The sequence below is a fragment of the Pogona vitticeps genome, chromosome 2, assembly GCF_051106095.1.
Source record: "Pogona vitticeps strain Pit_001003342236 chromosome 2, PviZW2.1, whole genome shotgun sequence".
Lineage (NCBI taxonomy): Eukaryota > Metazoa > Chordata > Lepidosauria > Squamata > Agamidae > Pogona > Pogona vitticeps.
Genome location: NC_135784.1, coordinates 174,653,162 through 174,671,299, shown reverse-complemented (window position 1 = coordinate 174,671,299; position 18,138 = coordinate 174,653,162). Strand labels below are relative to the sequence as shown.

Here is an 18,138-nt window from a genome sequence, read left to right as displayed (position 1 = left end):
TTGAATTATTTCCTATAACATTCAAGAGAAGTTTAAGCTGATGCTCCTCTTTTTTGCATGAATGTTATTGATTTATTTTTTTCTCCTTCTCCTTTCCAGCCCAGAGAAGAGATTTCAACCGGGAGCAGAGATACTACAAGGTAAATTCTACAGCTTAAATGCAGCTTTTCTGATTTAGGCATTAGTATTGAAATGCAGATTTCTGACACTACTGTGTGACGCCCATTCTGTCCAGTTACTTGTTCATGTATAGAGCCTAAATCTGTAGTGAGGATAGGGATGCATACACAAACCTGAATGCCCCCTGCAACCCAGAAGTCTGCCTTATCTTTGTGTGCTGAGTCGGAGAATCCAGTGAAGACTTTTAGCTTTCGCAGTCCTCTTCAAAACACCAACAAATCTTAACGGATGTCTGAGTGGTGGAAGCAGGGATTATGTGCATCCCCACTACAAATGTAGCCCTTTGTACCCTTAGGCGTATGCATGAATAGAGCCTGTGTGTGAGAGAGAGTGAGAGTGAGCGTGAGAGTGAGAGGGAGGGAATCCTTGTCTGAATTATGAAGATCTGCCTTTTGTGATAATGTCTCTCCCTGCTTTGTAGCTGGTGTCTCTCTCTCTTTAGGTGTCCCAACCTAGCCAGCCAGCCCACAGTGACTTACATACAGTAGGATCCCCTTATCTGCAGGATCAGTATCCGCTGATTCACTTATCCACGGTCTGAAACTATCAAAAATATTAAAAGAAAAATCCTAGAAATACATATCTCTAAAGGTGAAGTTACCAAAATTGGCCACTAGAGGACACCAGAGACCATGCTATGTATAACATTTACTACATAAATATATTTTCACAACATCATGATCCGAACTGACCGTTAGGGTGAGCCAGAGACCATACTGTGTATAGCATTGACTATTAAAATGCCATTCGCCGTACCTATTTTTCAGCATCTGCAAGGGGGCCTTGGAACTGATCTCTTAGGAGTATGGGGGTTCCTACTGTATGTTAACATCTTGGTAGTGCTTTAAAATCATCCTCTGCCTGAATAGAAGAGTGCCTGAATAGAACAGTATCATATAAATACTGTTGTATGTCCTTCAACTGGCAGATTGAGGGATGACTTTGAAAACATCACGGCACCAGACTGGCTGATGACAGGATGCTTTTTTTAAAAAGGGCCCAGACACTCTAATAATCATTTTAAAGAGAAGTCAGAAGTCAAAGTGTCAGAGCGATTTCAGAACAACCTGGCCATGCGCTGGGATGAAACAGAGCATTAGTGTAGAGGACCAAAAGTAAAGGAACCCAACACTCGGTTCTTAGGTATCTGTAGAGCTGAGAATATATACAGAAATTATTGAAATACGAGTTTCATATTTCTTGGTTACCAAGATCAAGAGTGTGATAGAAGTATAATTTTTAAATGGTGTTTGATGACAACATTTTGCATGGTGTTTTCAATTTATTCAATTAATTTATTTGACTTATTTATAGGCCGCCTTTCTCCGGATAAGGGGACGGAAGGTGGCTCACACTGTTAAAAAAGTAGAATTAAAAATGACATACATTAAAAACAAATAAACAAATGGTAGCAAATAAAATATATTGAATGTTTAGAAATATTTAACATTTAAAAACTCAGTTTAAAAAATGGCATTCAGTGACTCAGTTGTGATTGTTAAAAGCCTGCCTGAAGAGATGAGTCTTCCAACTCTTGGCAGAAGAATAAAGAGGAGGGGGGCAAACCTAATTTCCCGAGGGGAAGCCTTCTACAACCTGGGAGCAGCCACAGAGAATAAACTGAACAGGGATACACAGAAAAAAATCTTGGCTCAAGTCCTTTTTGCTATCCTTTTGGATGGTATTTGGTTTAATGCCCCAGTAGCATGACTCTGTGTGAGGAGGCGCCTTCTTTGGCCTGGTGATGTAAGGCTAGTAGATAGTCGGAGGGAATGTCCTTTGGGGCACTTCTCTTGGGTTCAGGCAAGCAGGCTGGCTGGCTAGTGAGGTGAGGGGCTCATGCTGTTTCCTCCCCTCGAATCCCCTCCTCACCCCCTACCCCTCTGCCCTTGCAGCAAATTGGCTGTGGTGTGTGCCAAGCCTGCCAGATGTCTCAGGACTGCGGCATCTGCAGTGTGTGTGTCCTGCGAGCCAAGAGCCCCGAGCTCCGTATTGGCATCAAATGCCTGCTGCGCCGATGCTTGAAGATTGTCAAAAAGGTACCACCAGCTGCTCCTTGCTTATCCCTCCCCTGAGCTCCTTTTCCCCAATAATTTGGCTGTTCCTCTTTTCCTTTCTCCTTTCCGAATGTCTTGAGGCTTAACTCTTCTCTGTTTCTCTTTGTCCTCCTTTCTCCCCGGCCACCTTCTGCAGGGCCTTGAATGTGGCTTGTGCCAGGCCTGCAAGATAACAGAAGACTGTGGCGATTGTGTTATCTGTTTGCGGAGGCAGAAACCAGGCATGAAGCGCCAGTGGAAATGCCTCAGACGTCGCTGCCTTAAACGCAAGGTGTGTGTATGTGTGTACTTGGGCTGGACTTGGTTTGGGTCTTCTGTGGGGGAAAGAAGGGCTTCCAGTCCAATATTGGGTTCACTCATATGGACACCCACAAGGAGGCAGAAGACATGGCATAAAACTGTCTGTGGCTTAGACCCTGTTCTCCACCTGCCTTAGACTCGGAGAAATCTTTCTCTCAAATAGGTTTTTGCCTATTGTCTTTTTAAAATGCTCTGCATGGTTTTACTCCTCTCTTTCATCTACACAAGTTACGATCTCTCCATTGTGACAAATTGATCTATGCTGTACTCAGGATGCTAGTCCACATTTAGAATTTATGGGAGCAAATGTACATTAGATTATGTGCCTTTAAAGTAACTTTTTTTGGGGGGAGGGATTGCTGTAGCATGCTGAGTCTCAGAGCTGTTGCCCTCTCTGTCAACAAAAACAGGGGTATAGGTTTGATCTTCTGTGCCTTCAGAGATGACAAGACCTGGCTATCCCTTAGCTTTTATCTGAGTCACTCTCCTGAAAAGGCACAGAATATTTTTTTTTATATGAGCTCTCAAAATTTATATGAAAAAATGTTTTCCTTCAGATGACCAGAAGCCCTCTTTGTCTTCTTTCCACCCTCATCCGTAGGGGGAGGGGGAAGTGTTTGGACCTTCACTTTGGCACAGTGAGTCAAGGCTTGTGATTTCACTGTTTTGAAAGCCAAGGCCATTCCAAACCGAGTTGCATTACAGCTCGTTCAACCTGGGCAACTTCTGCCTAAGTAGACTTCTCTACCAATGTTCCCCTGCTGGACGTTGGCAGAACAGCAGCCTGCCCTTGCTATCTGTACTCACCAAGCACTCTGCTTGGAAGGCCTTTGGTCATTTGATACTCAAATAGGCCCCCTGTCCTTAAGAGTAGTGTTTCCTGTCCCATTATGCTGTGGAGCTTGGATACGTCCCATTTATGGATAACTCCTTCACCACTGAGAGAGATGGAGCTTTGAGAAACCTAATGTGAAAGTCCGTGCCTACCTGTGTAAGAAGAGATATCCAGACCCCCTCAATCAGCAGTATGCTTTCTTTGCTCATGTATGTCTGCTGTTGTTTGCTACAATCCCCCACTCCTGCTTGGTTTTGCCAGAACTGAGGACAGAATATAGGGTCTAAGCCATAAAGTGACACAGTTTTACATGCATCCCTCTTCCTCTGTGATGGTAGGAATTAAACCATTCATGGATTTCTCATTCTTCAAATAAAAGAATGCACAGTAGAGTTCCTAATGGGTTTTTTTGTTCTTTTATTTGAATTATATAAACCTAACCTTTTCTTTATAATCCAAGATGTTTGTCATACCTGAATGTTAAAAAGTGCAGAATATCCAGAAAAACTGTGCTCACTCTACATCTCTAGCCATCAGCCATCATTACTATTCATTATTGACTTGATTGGTATTCCACTCTTCCTCTTAGAAGTCTAGGGTGACTTATAGTCTGTATTAAAAAACACAGTGAAATCATAGACTGCATTTAAAATGCAGGTCACAGATTAACTTGTTGGAATAGTACCCATAATAGAACAAAGCCTTCTTTGCGTAATTATGTTGTAAGCCACCCAGAGAATGCTTCAAGCACTATGGGGTGATACATAAGTTGATACCTTCTTGTTGTTGCTGTTGCTGTTGTTGTTGTTGTTGTTATTTATTTATTTATTTATTTATTTATTTATTTATTTATTTATTTATACCCCGCCTATCTGGGCGACGCGTCCACTCTAGGTGGCTTACAATATAGGATAAAACAATAAAACACGGGATAGTACATAACTGTTCATACATAGATACGTACATACATAATGCAAAAAGTATTCCAGAGTAAGGTGGTCATGCCTCTGTCTCGTGTGACTTCTTCCCTGCGTGTGCGGGAGAGTCCGTTGGGACTGGAATCAAAGGGGCTGCGCGGAGGAGAAGGAAAGCCATATGGAGGGGGCGGAGGCGTGCGTGTGCTATCACGGGTCTTACAGGGAACCTTGTTGTGTGGTCTCTGTGATGACTGATCACCCTTTTATGGGAGCAGGCCAAGAGCCTATCTTTTTGCCTTCTGTGAAGTTTGAAAAAGTTTGCAAACTCTTCATCTGCATCATTTGGTGATGTATGTGCACACATGCTAATGGCCAACTATTATAAACCTGTTCTCTATGTAGCTATTTAAAAATACACGTCAAAAACATTACAAAGCCATAACATGGATGCTGGTCGATTACATATGTATGTTAGTTTTAGTACGCTTTCTTTTGATTTCATGGGAGGACATTGCCTTTCAAGTACCTCTCAATAAGTAGACATGGTCTAGAGGGGCGGGGTATAAATTTTATAAATAAATACAAATAAATGAATAAGTGGCAAACCAACGAAATAAGCAACATCTGCTTTTGTCAACTTGAATAGCAAAGAATTTACTATTTTTAATGCTGTCTACTACTGTTGCCTCAACGTCATCAGACATAGCTTTTATTCTTTGAGATACTGCATTGCTTGAAAGAGGGATAGTGTTCATTTTCCTCGCATGTTCTTTGCCAAGCATATACAGAACGGTATCTTTTACACAAAGAGAAATTAAATTGTCAGCTGTATTTATGATTCTTACCACATCCAGCAATACAATAGCTAATAATATAGGAGGCGTCAAGTACATTTTTGTTATCTTTGTTAGCTGACAACAAGAACAGTTTCATATTGTGATGTTTCTCTAGACAGTGAAAAAGCCTGCATTCCTTGTTTGTGTAGCCGACTTGTTTTGTTTGTAAATGCCATAACAGTAAAGAAAGTTTCATGCTACCATTGGATAATACTTCCCCACACACTACACGCTGGGGCTTAGGACTCATCTCCTGTATGCGAAAACCCATGCTTCATATATTCATCACAGTATTTTTTAAAAAACTTGTTTGAAGCGCTGAAGACTGTGCCTTCTCACTATTTTGCACTAAAGGGTTGGAGTTCTCCTGAGAAATTCTTGGTGATTTGTCAATATCCACATTATGTTTCAGGTTGTTTACTATGACAGGGAGGTGGCAGGGAAGCATTTTATTAAGATGTGGCTGGAGGAAAATACAGAGGCTTATGTGTGTATTCTCAAACATATGTGTGTTACTAGGACCGTATATGAACATGTATCCATAGTTTTTCATATATATAACTCCCTCCAATTAACCAAAAAAACTAACCAAAGAAAACCTTACTAACACCAAACCACACAAGCAGTTCAGTAATACATCATGTGCTGCTCTCTACTGGGACCATCTGGAGACCTTATATAGACAGATACAAAAGTACTAAAACACAAATTCATAAAGAACAAGGCATCATTCATAGGATGTTCCAGGAATGTTAACACTAGGCACATCTGGCTAGTGTCAGGAATACGATTTATGACCCATTATCATCTTCTTCCCACATATCAGGCCATGTTTTTTTCCTCACTCCTGTCTTCCTCCTCTGACTTTTTACAAAGAGCCTACAACAAACATCTGTAATTCCTTCTTAATTGTTTTACTGTGGATTGCTTTACCTGCTCTTACATTTCACCTATAGATTTATTTCAGGCTATAAAATCATTTTCTTGATCTCACATCCCTGTTGGCTGATGTCATTCATCATACTTTAGTGTCACATAGCTCTGGCACTGATCACTTCTTGTTTCTTCCAGAAAAAAATGCCCCCCAAGAAGGACACCTGTAGCTCCAAGAAGCTTACCGTAGTAAGTACCAGGCGTGTGCTCTTCTCTGAGCTTGGCATGCACTCCATTCTGTGCTACTCTCCTGCTCATCTGTGCCTCTTGATTGCTCCTCAACTGTTTTGTGTAGCATCTTTGTTTCTGGTTGTTGTTGTTTTTCTCATGCAGCCGATGTGCTTTTCCTCTTGTGCAGTCATCTGTCAGATGTGGAGGGTGTGAATGTACAGCTGTAGCCTGGCAGGAAGTCTGATTTAGGGAGGTGCCTTCTTCTTAGTAGCAGGACGGTGACCTGTTGGTTCCTTTTTTGGTGACAGCTGTGCAAGAGAACCCGCGGCTTGAGACATTGGCCTTGTGCATGGATTTCTCTGTAGTTGTGTCTGTTCTTGGGGAAGAACCCACCCACCCACCTCCCAAGTACATGTCATTGGTGTTGTTTCCTCCTTGCCTAAGTGAGTGATGTGCCTAATGGCCTCTTTGGCTCTTTCCCGGTTGGCACCAGGAAGCAGCCTCTGCAAAGGATACTGTTACCCCAGCACGACGCCGGCAGAAGAAGCCAGCCCCTGCAACAGTGAGTGGCATCACTTCTGCATGCTGTTCAGCATGTGGGCCAGCCCCATCGTGCATGCACCATCCACTGAGTCACTCCTTTGCTGGGCAGATATCATGAGGTCGGGGGAGCAGAAGGGGAGGACAGTGGTAGGTGTTCTGGTGCCCAGTTCTGGGGCCAGAAATGAGATATTTGGAATAGGCATTTTAAGCAGTGACAGATTTTAAGGATTGTTGACTAGGACATTAAGCTGATATTGGATCTCTGTGTCTAATCTGTCTTGCAAGGTTAATGGGATAACATGATTTTTGGAGAATGGTGGGGTAGAGTTCTGACAGATTCGTTGTCAATGACCTCAGGATTATGTGACTGGGATTTCTGCTGCTCTCTCAGCGTTTTATATCTTTATCTGTCCTTCTGTTTTCTTTCTTCCTCTTCTCTCTCTCCCCTGTGCCTACTAGGATGGGCCTCCTCCCAAGGCCCAGGGGGCCCCAAGGCGACGCCATAAGCGGGTGTCAGCACCACCGCCACTACCACCACCACCACCATTACCACCAGAGTCCACAGTGAGTGGAAGGTTTAAAATAATGGAGTAGAGGCCTTGGGCAAATTTCTGTGTGCAGGCTGAGTTGGAGTCGGTGCAAAAGAGAGTTACAGAAGGTGTCAGCCTGTGCTTACCTAGGTTTTGCTTGTATTAAGTCTTAACTGCTGTAGCAGAGGGAGGGTGGAACCTCTCCCTCCTCCTGGTTGATCATTGCTGCTGCAATGTGGGAGAGGCTGATCACATGTGAGTTGCAGGAATTGACCTTTGGAGCATTCCTCTGACAGTCTGCCCATGTGCGTGCTGTGTCTTGCTCCAAGTGAATCTTTGTGAATGAACCTGTAGCTCTCCTGATACTTTTAGAATGTAACTCTCATCTGCCCTTATCATTTGCAGTGGTGGTTAGGGCCGATGGGAATTGCAATCCAGTTAGACCTTTGTGTCAAGTGTGCTACAAGTGAGGTCTGAAGTATGGCATATTAACTAGCGGATGTTGCAGAAAATATAATTCCCCTTAGTCTCATCTCTGGGGAGTGATCTTCCTTCTGACCAGCTGAGTTGTGAAGTGGCACTTAATCAAGACTCTAGGGAGTCTAAGAGGAGCCTAAAGTGAAAACCCACTTCAGAGGGCCCTTTTGTTTCTGTCAAGGTGTGCCACAAACATTTGTTATAATTTGATTTCCCACCATTGTCAGATATGGTACAGGTCTGGGCATATTCACACACCTGCGTAATTGGGAATCCAATCATAAGGATTTCTCAAGAAAATTCTGGATCATAGAATACATATTTGATTTGAAAAAAACAATTGCAATCAGAGTTCTAAAGGCCTGATTGAACAAACACTTAAATAGCACTAGTAAGAGGAATGAAGTAAAAAAAAAAAAAAAAAAACAGAAATAAAAGACCTCATTAAGTACAGTGGTGCCCCGCTTAACAATTACCCTGCTCCACGACAAATCTGCTTAACGATGAGGTTTTTCAGATCGCAAAACGATGTTTAAATGGGGAAAATCTACTTGACGACAATCGGTTCCCTGCTTTGGGAACCGATTTTTCACTAAATGATGATCTAAAAACAGCTGATCGGCGGCTCTCAAAATGGCTGCCCGCTGAGCAGAATGGCTCTCCACTGTGTTAAGGACGGATTCCTCGCTATACGGACACCAGAAAATGGCCGCCCTATGGATGATCTTCGCTGGACTGTGAGGTATTTCTCCCATTGAAACGCATTGAACAGTTTTCAATGCATTTCAATGGGTTTTTTACTTTCGCTTGACGACGATTTTGTTCTACAGTGATTTTGCTGGAACGGATTATCGTCGTCAAGCGAGGCACCACTGTAGTTCTGTCTGATAGGAAGATACAGAGTGTGAAGATGCCTCAAGCCTTGTTCAAGTCATGAAATAAGGAAACCATGAATTCAGCAGCCTGATCTGATAAGGATTCCCTGCTTGTAAATTCAGAGAAACTGGCAGATGTCGTATTAATAATGAATCTTAAGGAAATTAATTCTTGAGCTCAAACAGGATCTGTGACATCTTTTAAATGTTAACATTGCCATGGAAACTATTTTGAGAGCTATCAGTAAGGCAGCAGGCAAGATGTTCTGTGCCACTTTCAAGACTAAAGTTTCCAAAATCCATATTCTGGTGATGTCACATTAGAGGTTCTAGCACTTTTGTACCTCTTCCTCAAATCCTGCCTACATATGAGAGAGGAGAACTTAAAAGAGTTTGAAGAAGTCTAGGATTTGTCCCAGCAGGCACTTCTAATAAAGTTTTATTTGCATGGGACTCAGACATTGTATAGCATTTTGAAAATGAAAAATCTTCTTGACATCCTTGGATAAATGTTCTCAACCTTTTTTTGGCCATGGTCCTTTTAGGAGCTCTTCTCAGGTTCTGGGAACTCCCCCCCCCCCCATCTAATAAAGAAAGCCTTTAACTGTGTTCAAACAAGGATGTGACAGGAACAGATTTTATTTATTTATTTATTTATTTATTTATTTATTTATTTATTTATTTATTTATTTATTTATTTATTGCATTTATATGCCGCCCATCTGGACATAGTCTACTCGGCGGCTCACAACATATACAATAAAACAATTTAAAATATTCACAGTTTTACATAGTTATAAACAAGGCAATATAAGATATAACAATTAATTTAAACAGTTCCAAGATGGCATGGATCATAGATGAATCTGTGGCCCCCTTCAAATGTGCCAGGATGTCCCAGAGGGCCATATGGCCCCCTGTTGAGAATGGCTATAAAGCCTACCTCTGGGCAGAAAATTAAATTATAGAAATCTTTATGCTGAAATCATGTTCTCGTATTCATCATATGTTGTCTCCCCCCTCTCATTTCTGAGTAGAAAATAAAGTTGTGTATCAAGCTCACACATGTAGTCTTTTCTTCTTTTAATTAAAGAATGTATGCTTCAGGTCTATACATAGAACATAAAAACTGATTGCTGTGTTGAAAATCATTATTTGTAGACACTTCAATCACATTAAAATATAAAAGAATCTGGTTTGTAATATAAGAGCCTTAAGCAATTAAACATTGACACACATAAAAAAAGGATTTCTCTTACCAGAAATGGAACATAGTGTAAACCAGCATGTGAAACATCTAAATTGCTTCAATTTCCCTCTCTTTTTAATTCAACTACTATTTTTTGCATAAATATGCAATGTATTCAGTCAATGATATTGATCATGGAAAGTAACTTATTTTTCTGGAATATGCATTATCTGTTGCTAGTAAGGTCTCATTTAGAGACCTTACTAGCAACAAATAATGCATATTCCAGAAAAATGTTTTTTCTTGCATATGTTGCTAGAAGTCATAAACTCTAAAAACATATATTTCTGTAGTTCAATTGCAGAACCCATAGGCATGTATGAAAATATTCTCTATTTTTCAAAAATATTATTATTGGGGAAAAAAACAGCTTGTTTCTGCCATTATGGTTGTTTCCCTATGAGGAATATTACTACCTGCTCTGTTTACAAGGAAACAGTGCTATCACAGATTTTAGTCTAAAGTGTCTGCTTCAGAGGACTGCTCTCTGACTACAAACATTATGGTAGTTTATAAGAGTTGCCAGTCAGGAGAAATCAAAACACAAATATCTCTTGTTTACCTCTTTTTGTGTCAGCATTTGTAAAGCAAGAAACAAAAAGTTATGAAAAAGCATTCAAGTTCTTTTGCTGCCATGCAGGGAACGATGAGAATTGTAGCCTCCAAGCATTTTGTCTGTCTTCAAATGATCTGTGGAGGTTTTCACAAGTCCAATAAAAATGGAATCTGTGGATTCGTTGGCGGTCATGCTATTATTAGGCCAGTTAAAAATGCACAAATTTCTCTGTGCAGGTTTTTAAGATAAAATGTCTCTTTGTCGAGCACGATGACATAGAAAGCAGGGCTGGCTTGGGAGGCTTCGTGTTAGTAGTCAGCAACATCTGGAGGGTATCAGGATGGAGATTACTGTACATCAGTGGTTCCCAACTTTGGGTTCCGAGGTGGTCATGGACTCAAACTCCCAGAAGCCTTCACCACTAGCTGTGTTGGCAAGGATTTCTGGGAGTTTGAGTCCAAAAACATCTGGGGATGCAAAGTTGGGAAGCACTGTGGTAGATCAGTATGAAATCCTGCATACTGTACTTGACTTTGCTTATCTAAAGATTTCCTTTCTTCTGTTAATCTAATTAAAAGATTTAGCTATTTTGTGTCGAGATGAATGACCCACCTGCTCAGTCACACAAGTGCTGTGTTAGTGCATCTTCTGACTCTCTTGGGCTAGGCATTCAGACTAGTTCATCTTCCAGTGTCACTGAGCAAGTGGCCTCTGCCTGCAGTCCTTCATTTCTTGTTCCTTTCTTAATTTCTTTGGCTGTCAGGATGGGCCCCTTCCAAAGGCCCAGCTGGTCTCAGGCTGCCATCGTCGCAAGAACGCTACTACAACAGTGAGTGGTATATGAGATTGGTCTTGTAAAAGTGTTTGTGTTACTGTTGCAGTCTTGTGACTCATGAATGCATGGTATCAGTGATTCCTAACTGTGAATCCTTCAGACATTTTGGACTTCACTTTCCAGCTTCCAGGCTGGGCAGCGGCCAAGGACCTGGGAAGTTAAAGTGCAAATTTGTGGTTGGCCAAAGATTGAGAATCTCTGCTCTTGGTGAATGAAAGCTGCCTGCGTGTGGCAAAAAAAACCACACAAGTATTTTCTCCTGGAGGCACCTTGTACACCTGTAGTTTTCTGGTTATGCCTTTACTAAGGGAATGAGGAACTGTGCTTGCATTGGCTTGTGCACAAGAATACGTATGCTGCAGTTTTGTCTGTGTATATGCATGCATGCATGTGTCAACATCATTAGGACTGTAGGATTACTCACCCATATGAGTTTATATCCTTGCATCCAGTCTTTCATTTTTTTAATGTACACCTTGTGGTAGAATCTGAGTCAAGATTGTGACTAGATTGTTGAGTTTCTGGCTGTTCTTTCTGCTGTTTGATAGTTTTAGGTGTTGAAGGCAAGTTGCTCTTTGTTGACGAGCCATAGATGAGTGTTTTAACTGACATGTATAAAAAAATGTATACAGTACATAATGAACCATTGGACTCCCAAAGTTGTGAAACCAAATTTGGGGGAAATTGCTGAAAGCAGTGAGTTCTCTGGAACCACGATCACAATTAAATCTAGACCCTTCACACACACACACACACACACACACACACACACACACACACACACACGTGCGCGCGCGCGCGCGCACACACACACACACACACACACACGTTGTGGCCTCAGATAACTGATGATATCTACCTTTACAACTGAGCAAAGCTGGTACCGAAACAAGAAGATCTTATTGAAAAGATACGGGAAATAGCCGAAATGGACATTTTATCAGAAGTCATGAAGGACTATCCCTTGCAAAAGGCAACAGAAAGATGGGATCTATTTAACAAGTGGACAGAATCAACAGGCAGCTTGTGAACAGTACATATTGAAAGGAGAACTGAATCTAGAAGGCAGAAAAGAGTAAATAGAATAATTTAATATCTTGATATGGCAATAGGTACAGAATGGATGAAAGTATGTTATTGTCTCCCCTCTTCCTCATCAATCCCAATTCCCTTTTCCTTTTTGTTATCCCTTATAAAAAATAAAAATACAAAAAAAAAAAAACAACTGAGCAAAGCTGGCAGTGTCCTCCCACACAAATTTATCAATAAATCCCTTGAACCAGGAACTAATAAAAAACATATTTTTGCAAGAAAAAAAGGTAACCTGTGAATGATTCAGCATATACTGTACAACCTTTAACCAATACTGAAAGGCAGGAGACCAAGCTGTAGAGACTCTGCAGATACTAGACCAGCCTCTAGTCATAGCTCTGCAGATGAAGCACTCCTAGGTGTTCCAGAAAGTGAGTGTCATAGGTTTGAGGGCACACGTTCAACAGCTGAATTAAAACTTTGAATTCATTGTCATATAACAGCTGAGACAGAATTTTGCATTAGCTACTTGTAATGCAGCAGGGATGAACTGTGTCCCCTTGGTGGAAAAAAAAGGCCTGTAGAATGGCTTTGCTTGTGTTCTGTGCCACTTGGACTGCAGACTTGTCTATGGCTGGGCCAAGAAAAGAGGAAAAAAAGCAATGCCCCAGTAATTAAACTTCTTAGCCTGTTCAGTATGCTGTCCATTTGTTATTCACTCATTTACATCTAGAAAAAAAATGAGTTTGCTTTTCCTGAAATTGATTGTTAGCAAATTATCTTTAATATGGCCCATGAAAACATGTAAAATCCACCGAAGACTGATAGAGACTGTTATAAGAACAGCATTGTTTGCTTATAGAAACAAAGGCACTTTGGTCTCTGCCAGTTTGGGGACTGCGCAATTCTAATGCTAAGAGTTTTTGATCAAGTCATTGAGGTAGAAATTAAATTTTGTGGGGGCTAATATTCAGCTTTAGTGAACACCCCCCCCCCCAAGTAGTAAGAATAGGATTTATCAGATTACCCTTCATGTCACACTTTACTTGAATTATAATATGTTGATAAAGGCATCTAATAAGATAAAGCAGTCTTTTATCAATTGAAGAAAGATATAGTTTATTCCACAATTTATTCATTGGAATTGAATCAAAAGCCAATTTCAAGTCTTTAAAGCCCACAAATGTGTTCCCATAGGAGCTCATATATTTCTTTACTTGATAGCTAAGTACTAAATAGTGGTCAAGGATTGAGCAGCCTTTCCTGAAACCTGCCTGTTAATCCCCCAGAATATTCTCTTCCTTGTTCCAGGTGGGAAGTCTGATTTTTAAATATCTGGCATATAATTTGCCCCCTACTAACAAGAAATTGATAAATGTGTAATTTGAAGGTTCCTTCCGATTGCCTTTTTTTTTTTCAAGTTTGGGATCACTCTAGCCTTTCTCCAGGTCAGGGGAAGCTGTCCAGTATTGTTGATATGAATAAGTGTACCAAGATTGGAGTCCACCAGTCTCTATGTGCCTTCAGAATTTTGGGTGAGATTATAGCTGTTCCTGGGCCTTTCTGGTTTCCAGACAAGAGATTAAGGTCTTTATTTCAGCCACGGTTACCGGGTCCCATTTGGTCAGGTTGTTTGTGTCCAAAACAATTGAATTCATTGGTGGTGCTCTTGATTCAGCAAACATTTTAGAGAAATAGTGCTTCCAAACATGAGTAATGTTGTAGCTAACTGAGCCTGAGGAGTCACCCAGACCATTTGTAATTAATGCCCAGAATAAAGGTAAAGGTAAATATTCCCCTTGACAATTAAGTCCAGTCGTGTCCGACTCTAAGGGCTGGTGCTCATCCCAGTTTGTAAGCCGAAGAGCCAGTGCTTGTCCATAGACACTTTCTGTGGTCAGCATGACTAGACGCGGAATGCTGTTACCTTCCCACCGAGGTGGTACCTATTTATGTACTCGCATTTTTACATGCTTTTGAACGGCTAGATTGGCAGGAGCTGGAACTAGTGACGGGAGCTCACTCTGCCACGTGGATTTGAACTGCCAGCTTCTTGATCGACACCCAGTGGCTCAGAAGTTTAGTTACTATTTAAAGCAGAATCTGTTCGTAACTCTTTTTGGTTTTGTGCTGCTTTCTTCTGTTTTGAGCTAATTATGTTTTATTATGCTCTTTTATGAGCATATTTTGATTGGTGTATTTTGATGCCATGTATAAATATTTACCGTGCTATGTCTCTTTCTCTTATGTCTGAGGAAGTGGACTTGTCCATGAAAGCTCACATTAAAATATAAGTTAGTCTTTAAGGTGTCATCATATTTATGTCTTTTGTATTTGTTCTTTTATTTATTTATTTATTTTTGCCTATACATTTTATGAATTAGTATTCTTGAGATTTTACCTACTAAACATTCCAAGTGTCAAACCTCTTGCTTAAATCACATTTTAAGGGAAGTTGTTTTGGGCTTAGGACATACTTTTAAGACTGAAACCAATGAGAAGTGATTATGTAGGACTGTGGTAGCTTTGGCTGTTGCTAAAACTAAAGTTTTTAATTCTTCACCCCAAAGTAGATTTTAATAGGCTGGTAAGTTTAATGTTTATTACTTCTGACCAATGCAAATGTTTATCTCTTGTGTTTAAAGTTTGACCACTATATTGATGTTCAAAAGCCCTGTGAGCAGTCAATTGGATTTCCAACTCAGAATCCTTGGCCAGTCTAGATAGAGAAGAGGAAATTAATGTATAATCAATCAGTGCTGATTCTTGCATCAAAATCCCCAATTAATATCACATGAGCTCTAAGCGCTTTGGATTCTAGATCTATTATATAATCTTCTAAATTTTCCCAAGCTTTTTTTTTTTGAATATGTAGAAATAACTATAACATTTTAGAACCAGAGAATACAGCCATTTTGCCAAATTATAAGACCGATCCCTAGGAACCAGCCAATTCCCAAAAGCCTGTTTGAAGAATAAGCACTTTGCCTGCTGGAACAAGAGGAAGGGGGTTGGCCTTGTCTCCATTGGCATATCTTTGCTAGTATAATTCATGAAGAGGACAAGGAATTTCAAGTAAAACTCCAGGTTTTGTTATAAACAAAATAACATGCCTAATTTAGGTGGAGCTATCACAATATTAAGGACTAGCCACATGTTTAGATTTCCAGTTGAACTTCATAACAACATTGAGCTCTCCACTATGTATTGGAGTTCTCTTTTAGTTGTACAAATTATTTTATGCAAAAAAGTTATCCTCTACGTTTGAATGGGTCAAAATATAAGTGATTTCAGAATTTCCCCCACAGTTTTCCCCAAACATCTGCTTTTTACACTGTAAAACTCCTATGGGGAAAAAAGATTTTGTTTTCAGGCCTTCATGTTGTGCTGCGTGACATTCTGTCTTTGTGAAGTTATAAAACCAGTGGGGATCGCATGACTTGAATAGCTGTTTTTCCTACTTTTATCTGACATAGTCTCTCAGAACACTGATGATGATGTTTTCTTCTCCGTGCTCGGTTGAATCTTGGTTCAGAGTTGAATGTAGCAAGCTGTTTGTGTTACACGAGTTACGTCAGCCTTGCCTAGATCTCATCTTATCCTGGCTGCTGTCTCAGCCTTTTCTTTGCTAATATATGGGGTCCTTGCATGCCCAAACCCAGCAAATTTTATTTCTGTTTGCTGATTGCACTATTTCTTCATCTCTCTTCTCACTCTAGAAATGGAAACCTACTATGGAGCGAGATCCTGGAAATGTTTCTGTTGCAAAGAGTAAGGTAAGTGCGCAGTAGAGAGAGAAGCCTCTCAATGGTTTTGTTGTGGGATGTTGTTATGATGGAATTTTCATAATTTCAGGATGTCCAGTCCCAAAAGCCACTTAGAACCCTCCAGGCAGATGACCGGCACCAGGAGAGTTGAAGCCAGAAATCAAACAGAAGTCTTTTAACGTCCACCTTGCGCTTCTTTCCTTCTGTATCAATTTGGAAGTAGAAGGACATGCTTCTTCAGCTGCGCAGCTTCCTGGGAATCGCCTCATTGCTCTGTGGGACAGTGATGGGTAGTGAGGCTACCCTATTCATAGACCTGATAAAGCCTTGCAGAGTAGCACAGGTTTAACCTGCATGAGAAATCTCATATTGGCTGAAATCCTGTTGCTTTAGCTTTGGCCACATAAGCCTGACCACATCAGCAGCCCTGCTTCTGTGGATCCCCTTTCCTCATGTGGCAGTTATTAGGGGCTGTGGGAATATCTAATTTCAGAAAACCACTACTAATGCTGACTCATTTGCTGAAGGGGATAAGTTATTGAATTAAAGAAACAAATGAGATCCAGTTCAGGTTTTGGTCAGGGCTTAGCAGCAGAAAAAGCTGCTAACTTTGAACAGTCTCCCCATGGGTAATATTTGGAAAGGTGATTGTGCAAAGTGACAGCGGCTACTTTTGTCATTGGGGTTCCTGGATGAGCACCTTGGGAGATTCAGTCTCCTGCCAGTGCAAGGGAGTTTCTCTGCTGGCTCCCCCAGCAGCTCTTAGAGCCTGCTGAGAACCCACACACGGGATTTGGGGACCTTCAGCGGGCCTGTGATGCAGCGGATAGTTTCCTGACTAGAGCTGGTTGTAGGGAGAATAGAAATTCTTCTTACTACAGCTTTTGGTGACTCCTGGTCCAGTTCTGGTCTCAATTCAAAAATCCTTTTTTTCCTATAAAGTCTTTGATGACTTTGGTCCTGGCCAAGAGTCCATATACAGTATCCCCATATGAGCCTTCTCAGGCATTAAGATCTTCGGGGGTGGGCAGGGGGCTTTCTCTCAGTCCCATTGCCCTCACAAGCCTGCTTGGTGCAAACACAAGAGAGGACCCTTTTTAAGTGGCTGGTCCCAGGTACAAAGTACAAAAATCCCTTCTACGGGAAACCAGGCTGGTCCTCTCCCTGCTGCCCTCTTGCTAGCAGGCAAAGACCTTTTTTCTCAGGCAAGGTTTTAATCACTAAATTGCTGCTCAAGAAGGGCTTTTAAGGGTTGGGGAGTTATATTTTTTCTCTTCTAAAATGGTTTTGAAGGGATTTTATTTAGTACCTTTGCAGGCTTGTCTTGAGTCTCTCTGCTGGGGGAAAGATAACGTAGAGAATAGATAGGTTTAAAGAACTAATCATCTTTTTTTCTTCCCTGCAGAAGAAGCAGCTGGAAGCAGTGAAAGAAAGAAAGATGGTGGGTCACCCTCCCAAACATCCCTCAGCCAAGCTGAAGAAGAGCGTGGTAAATATATTTCTCTTTTTCACAGCCTTTGTTTTGTTGTTGTTTAGTTGTTAAGTCGTGTCCGTGGGAAAGGGATGTAGACTGATCTTTTCCAATCCTCTGGCCACTGCTGAGTTTTCCAAACTTGCTGGCATATTGAGTTTAGCACCTTAACAATGTCAACATTTAAGATTTTAAATAGTTCAACTGGAATGCCATCACCTCCACTGGCCTTGTTGTTAGTCAGGCTTTCTAAGGCCCACTTGACTTCACTCTCCAGGATGTCTGGCTCAAGGTCAGCAATCACACTATGTGTGTTGTCCAGGACATCCAGATCTTTGTGGTATAATTCCTCTGTGTATTCTTGCCACCTCTTCTTGATGTCTTCTGGTTCTGTGAGGTCCCTAGCATTTTTGTCCTTTTATCATGTCCATCTTTGCACAAAATGTTCCTTTAATATCTCCAATTTTCTTGAACAGATCTTTGGTTTTTCCCTTTCTCTTATTTTCCTCTATATCTTTGTACTGTTCATATAAGAAGGCCCTCTTGTCTCTCCTTGCTATTCTTTGGAAGTCTG

General features: G+C 41.0%; 1 protein-coding gene across 12 annotated transcripts in view; it reads left to right on the top strand.

Moving 5' to 3' along the window:
* The window catches only part of LOC110081139 (methyl-CpG-binding domain protein 1), an 83,722-nt gene that overhangs the window by 41,507 nt on the left and 24,077 nt on the right, over positions 1–18,138 (top strand). For 5 of the 12 annotated variants that reach the window (XM_020797600.3, XM_020797598.3, XM_020797599.3 and 2 more), the window contains exons 7-15: positions 100–140; positions 2,076–2,219; positions 2,374–2,508; positions 6,197–6,247; positions 6,723–6,791; positions 7,232–7,336; positions 11,223–11,288; positions 16,046–16,102; positions 17,499–17,582. In XM_020797600.3, coding sequence (XP_020653259.3) covers positions 100–140; positions 2,076–2,219; positions 2,374–2,508; positions 6,197–6,247; positions 6,723–6,791; positions 7,232–7,336; positions 11,223–11,288; positions 16,046–16,102; positions 17,499–17,582 — 752 coding nt within the window. The remainder of the gene's footprint in view (positions 1–99; positions 141–2,075; positions 2,220–2,373; positions 2,509–6,196; positions 6,248–6,722; positions 6,792–7,231; positions 7,337–11,222; positions 11,289–16,045; positions 16,103–17,498; positions 17,583–18,138) is intronic. The other 7 variants (XM_078386451.1, XM_020797602.3, XM_072991292.2 and 4 more) reach the window with 6 other exon arrangements.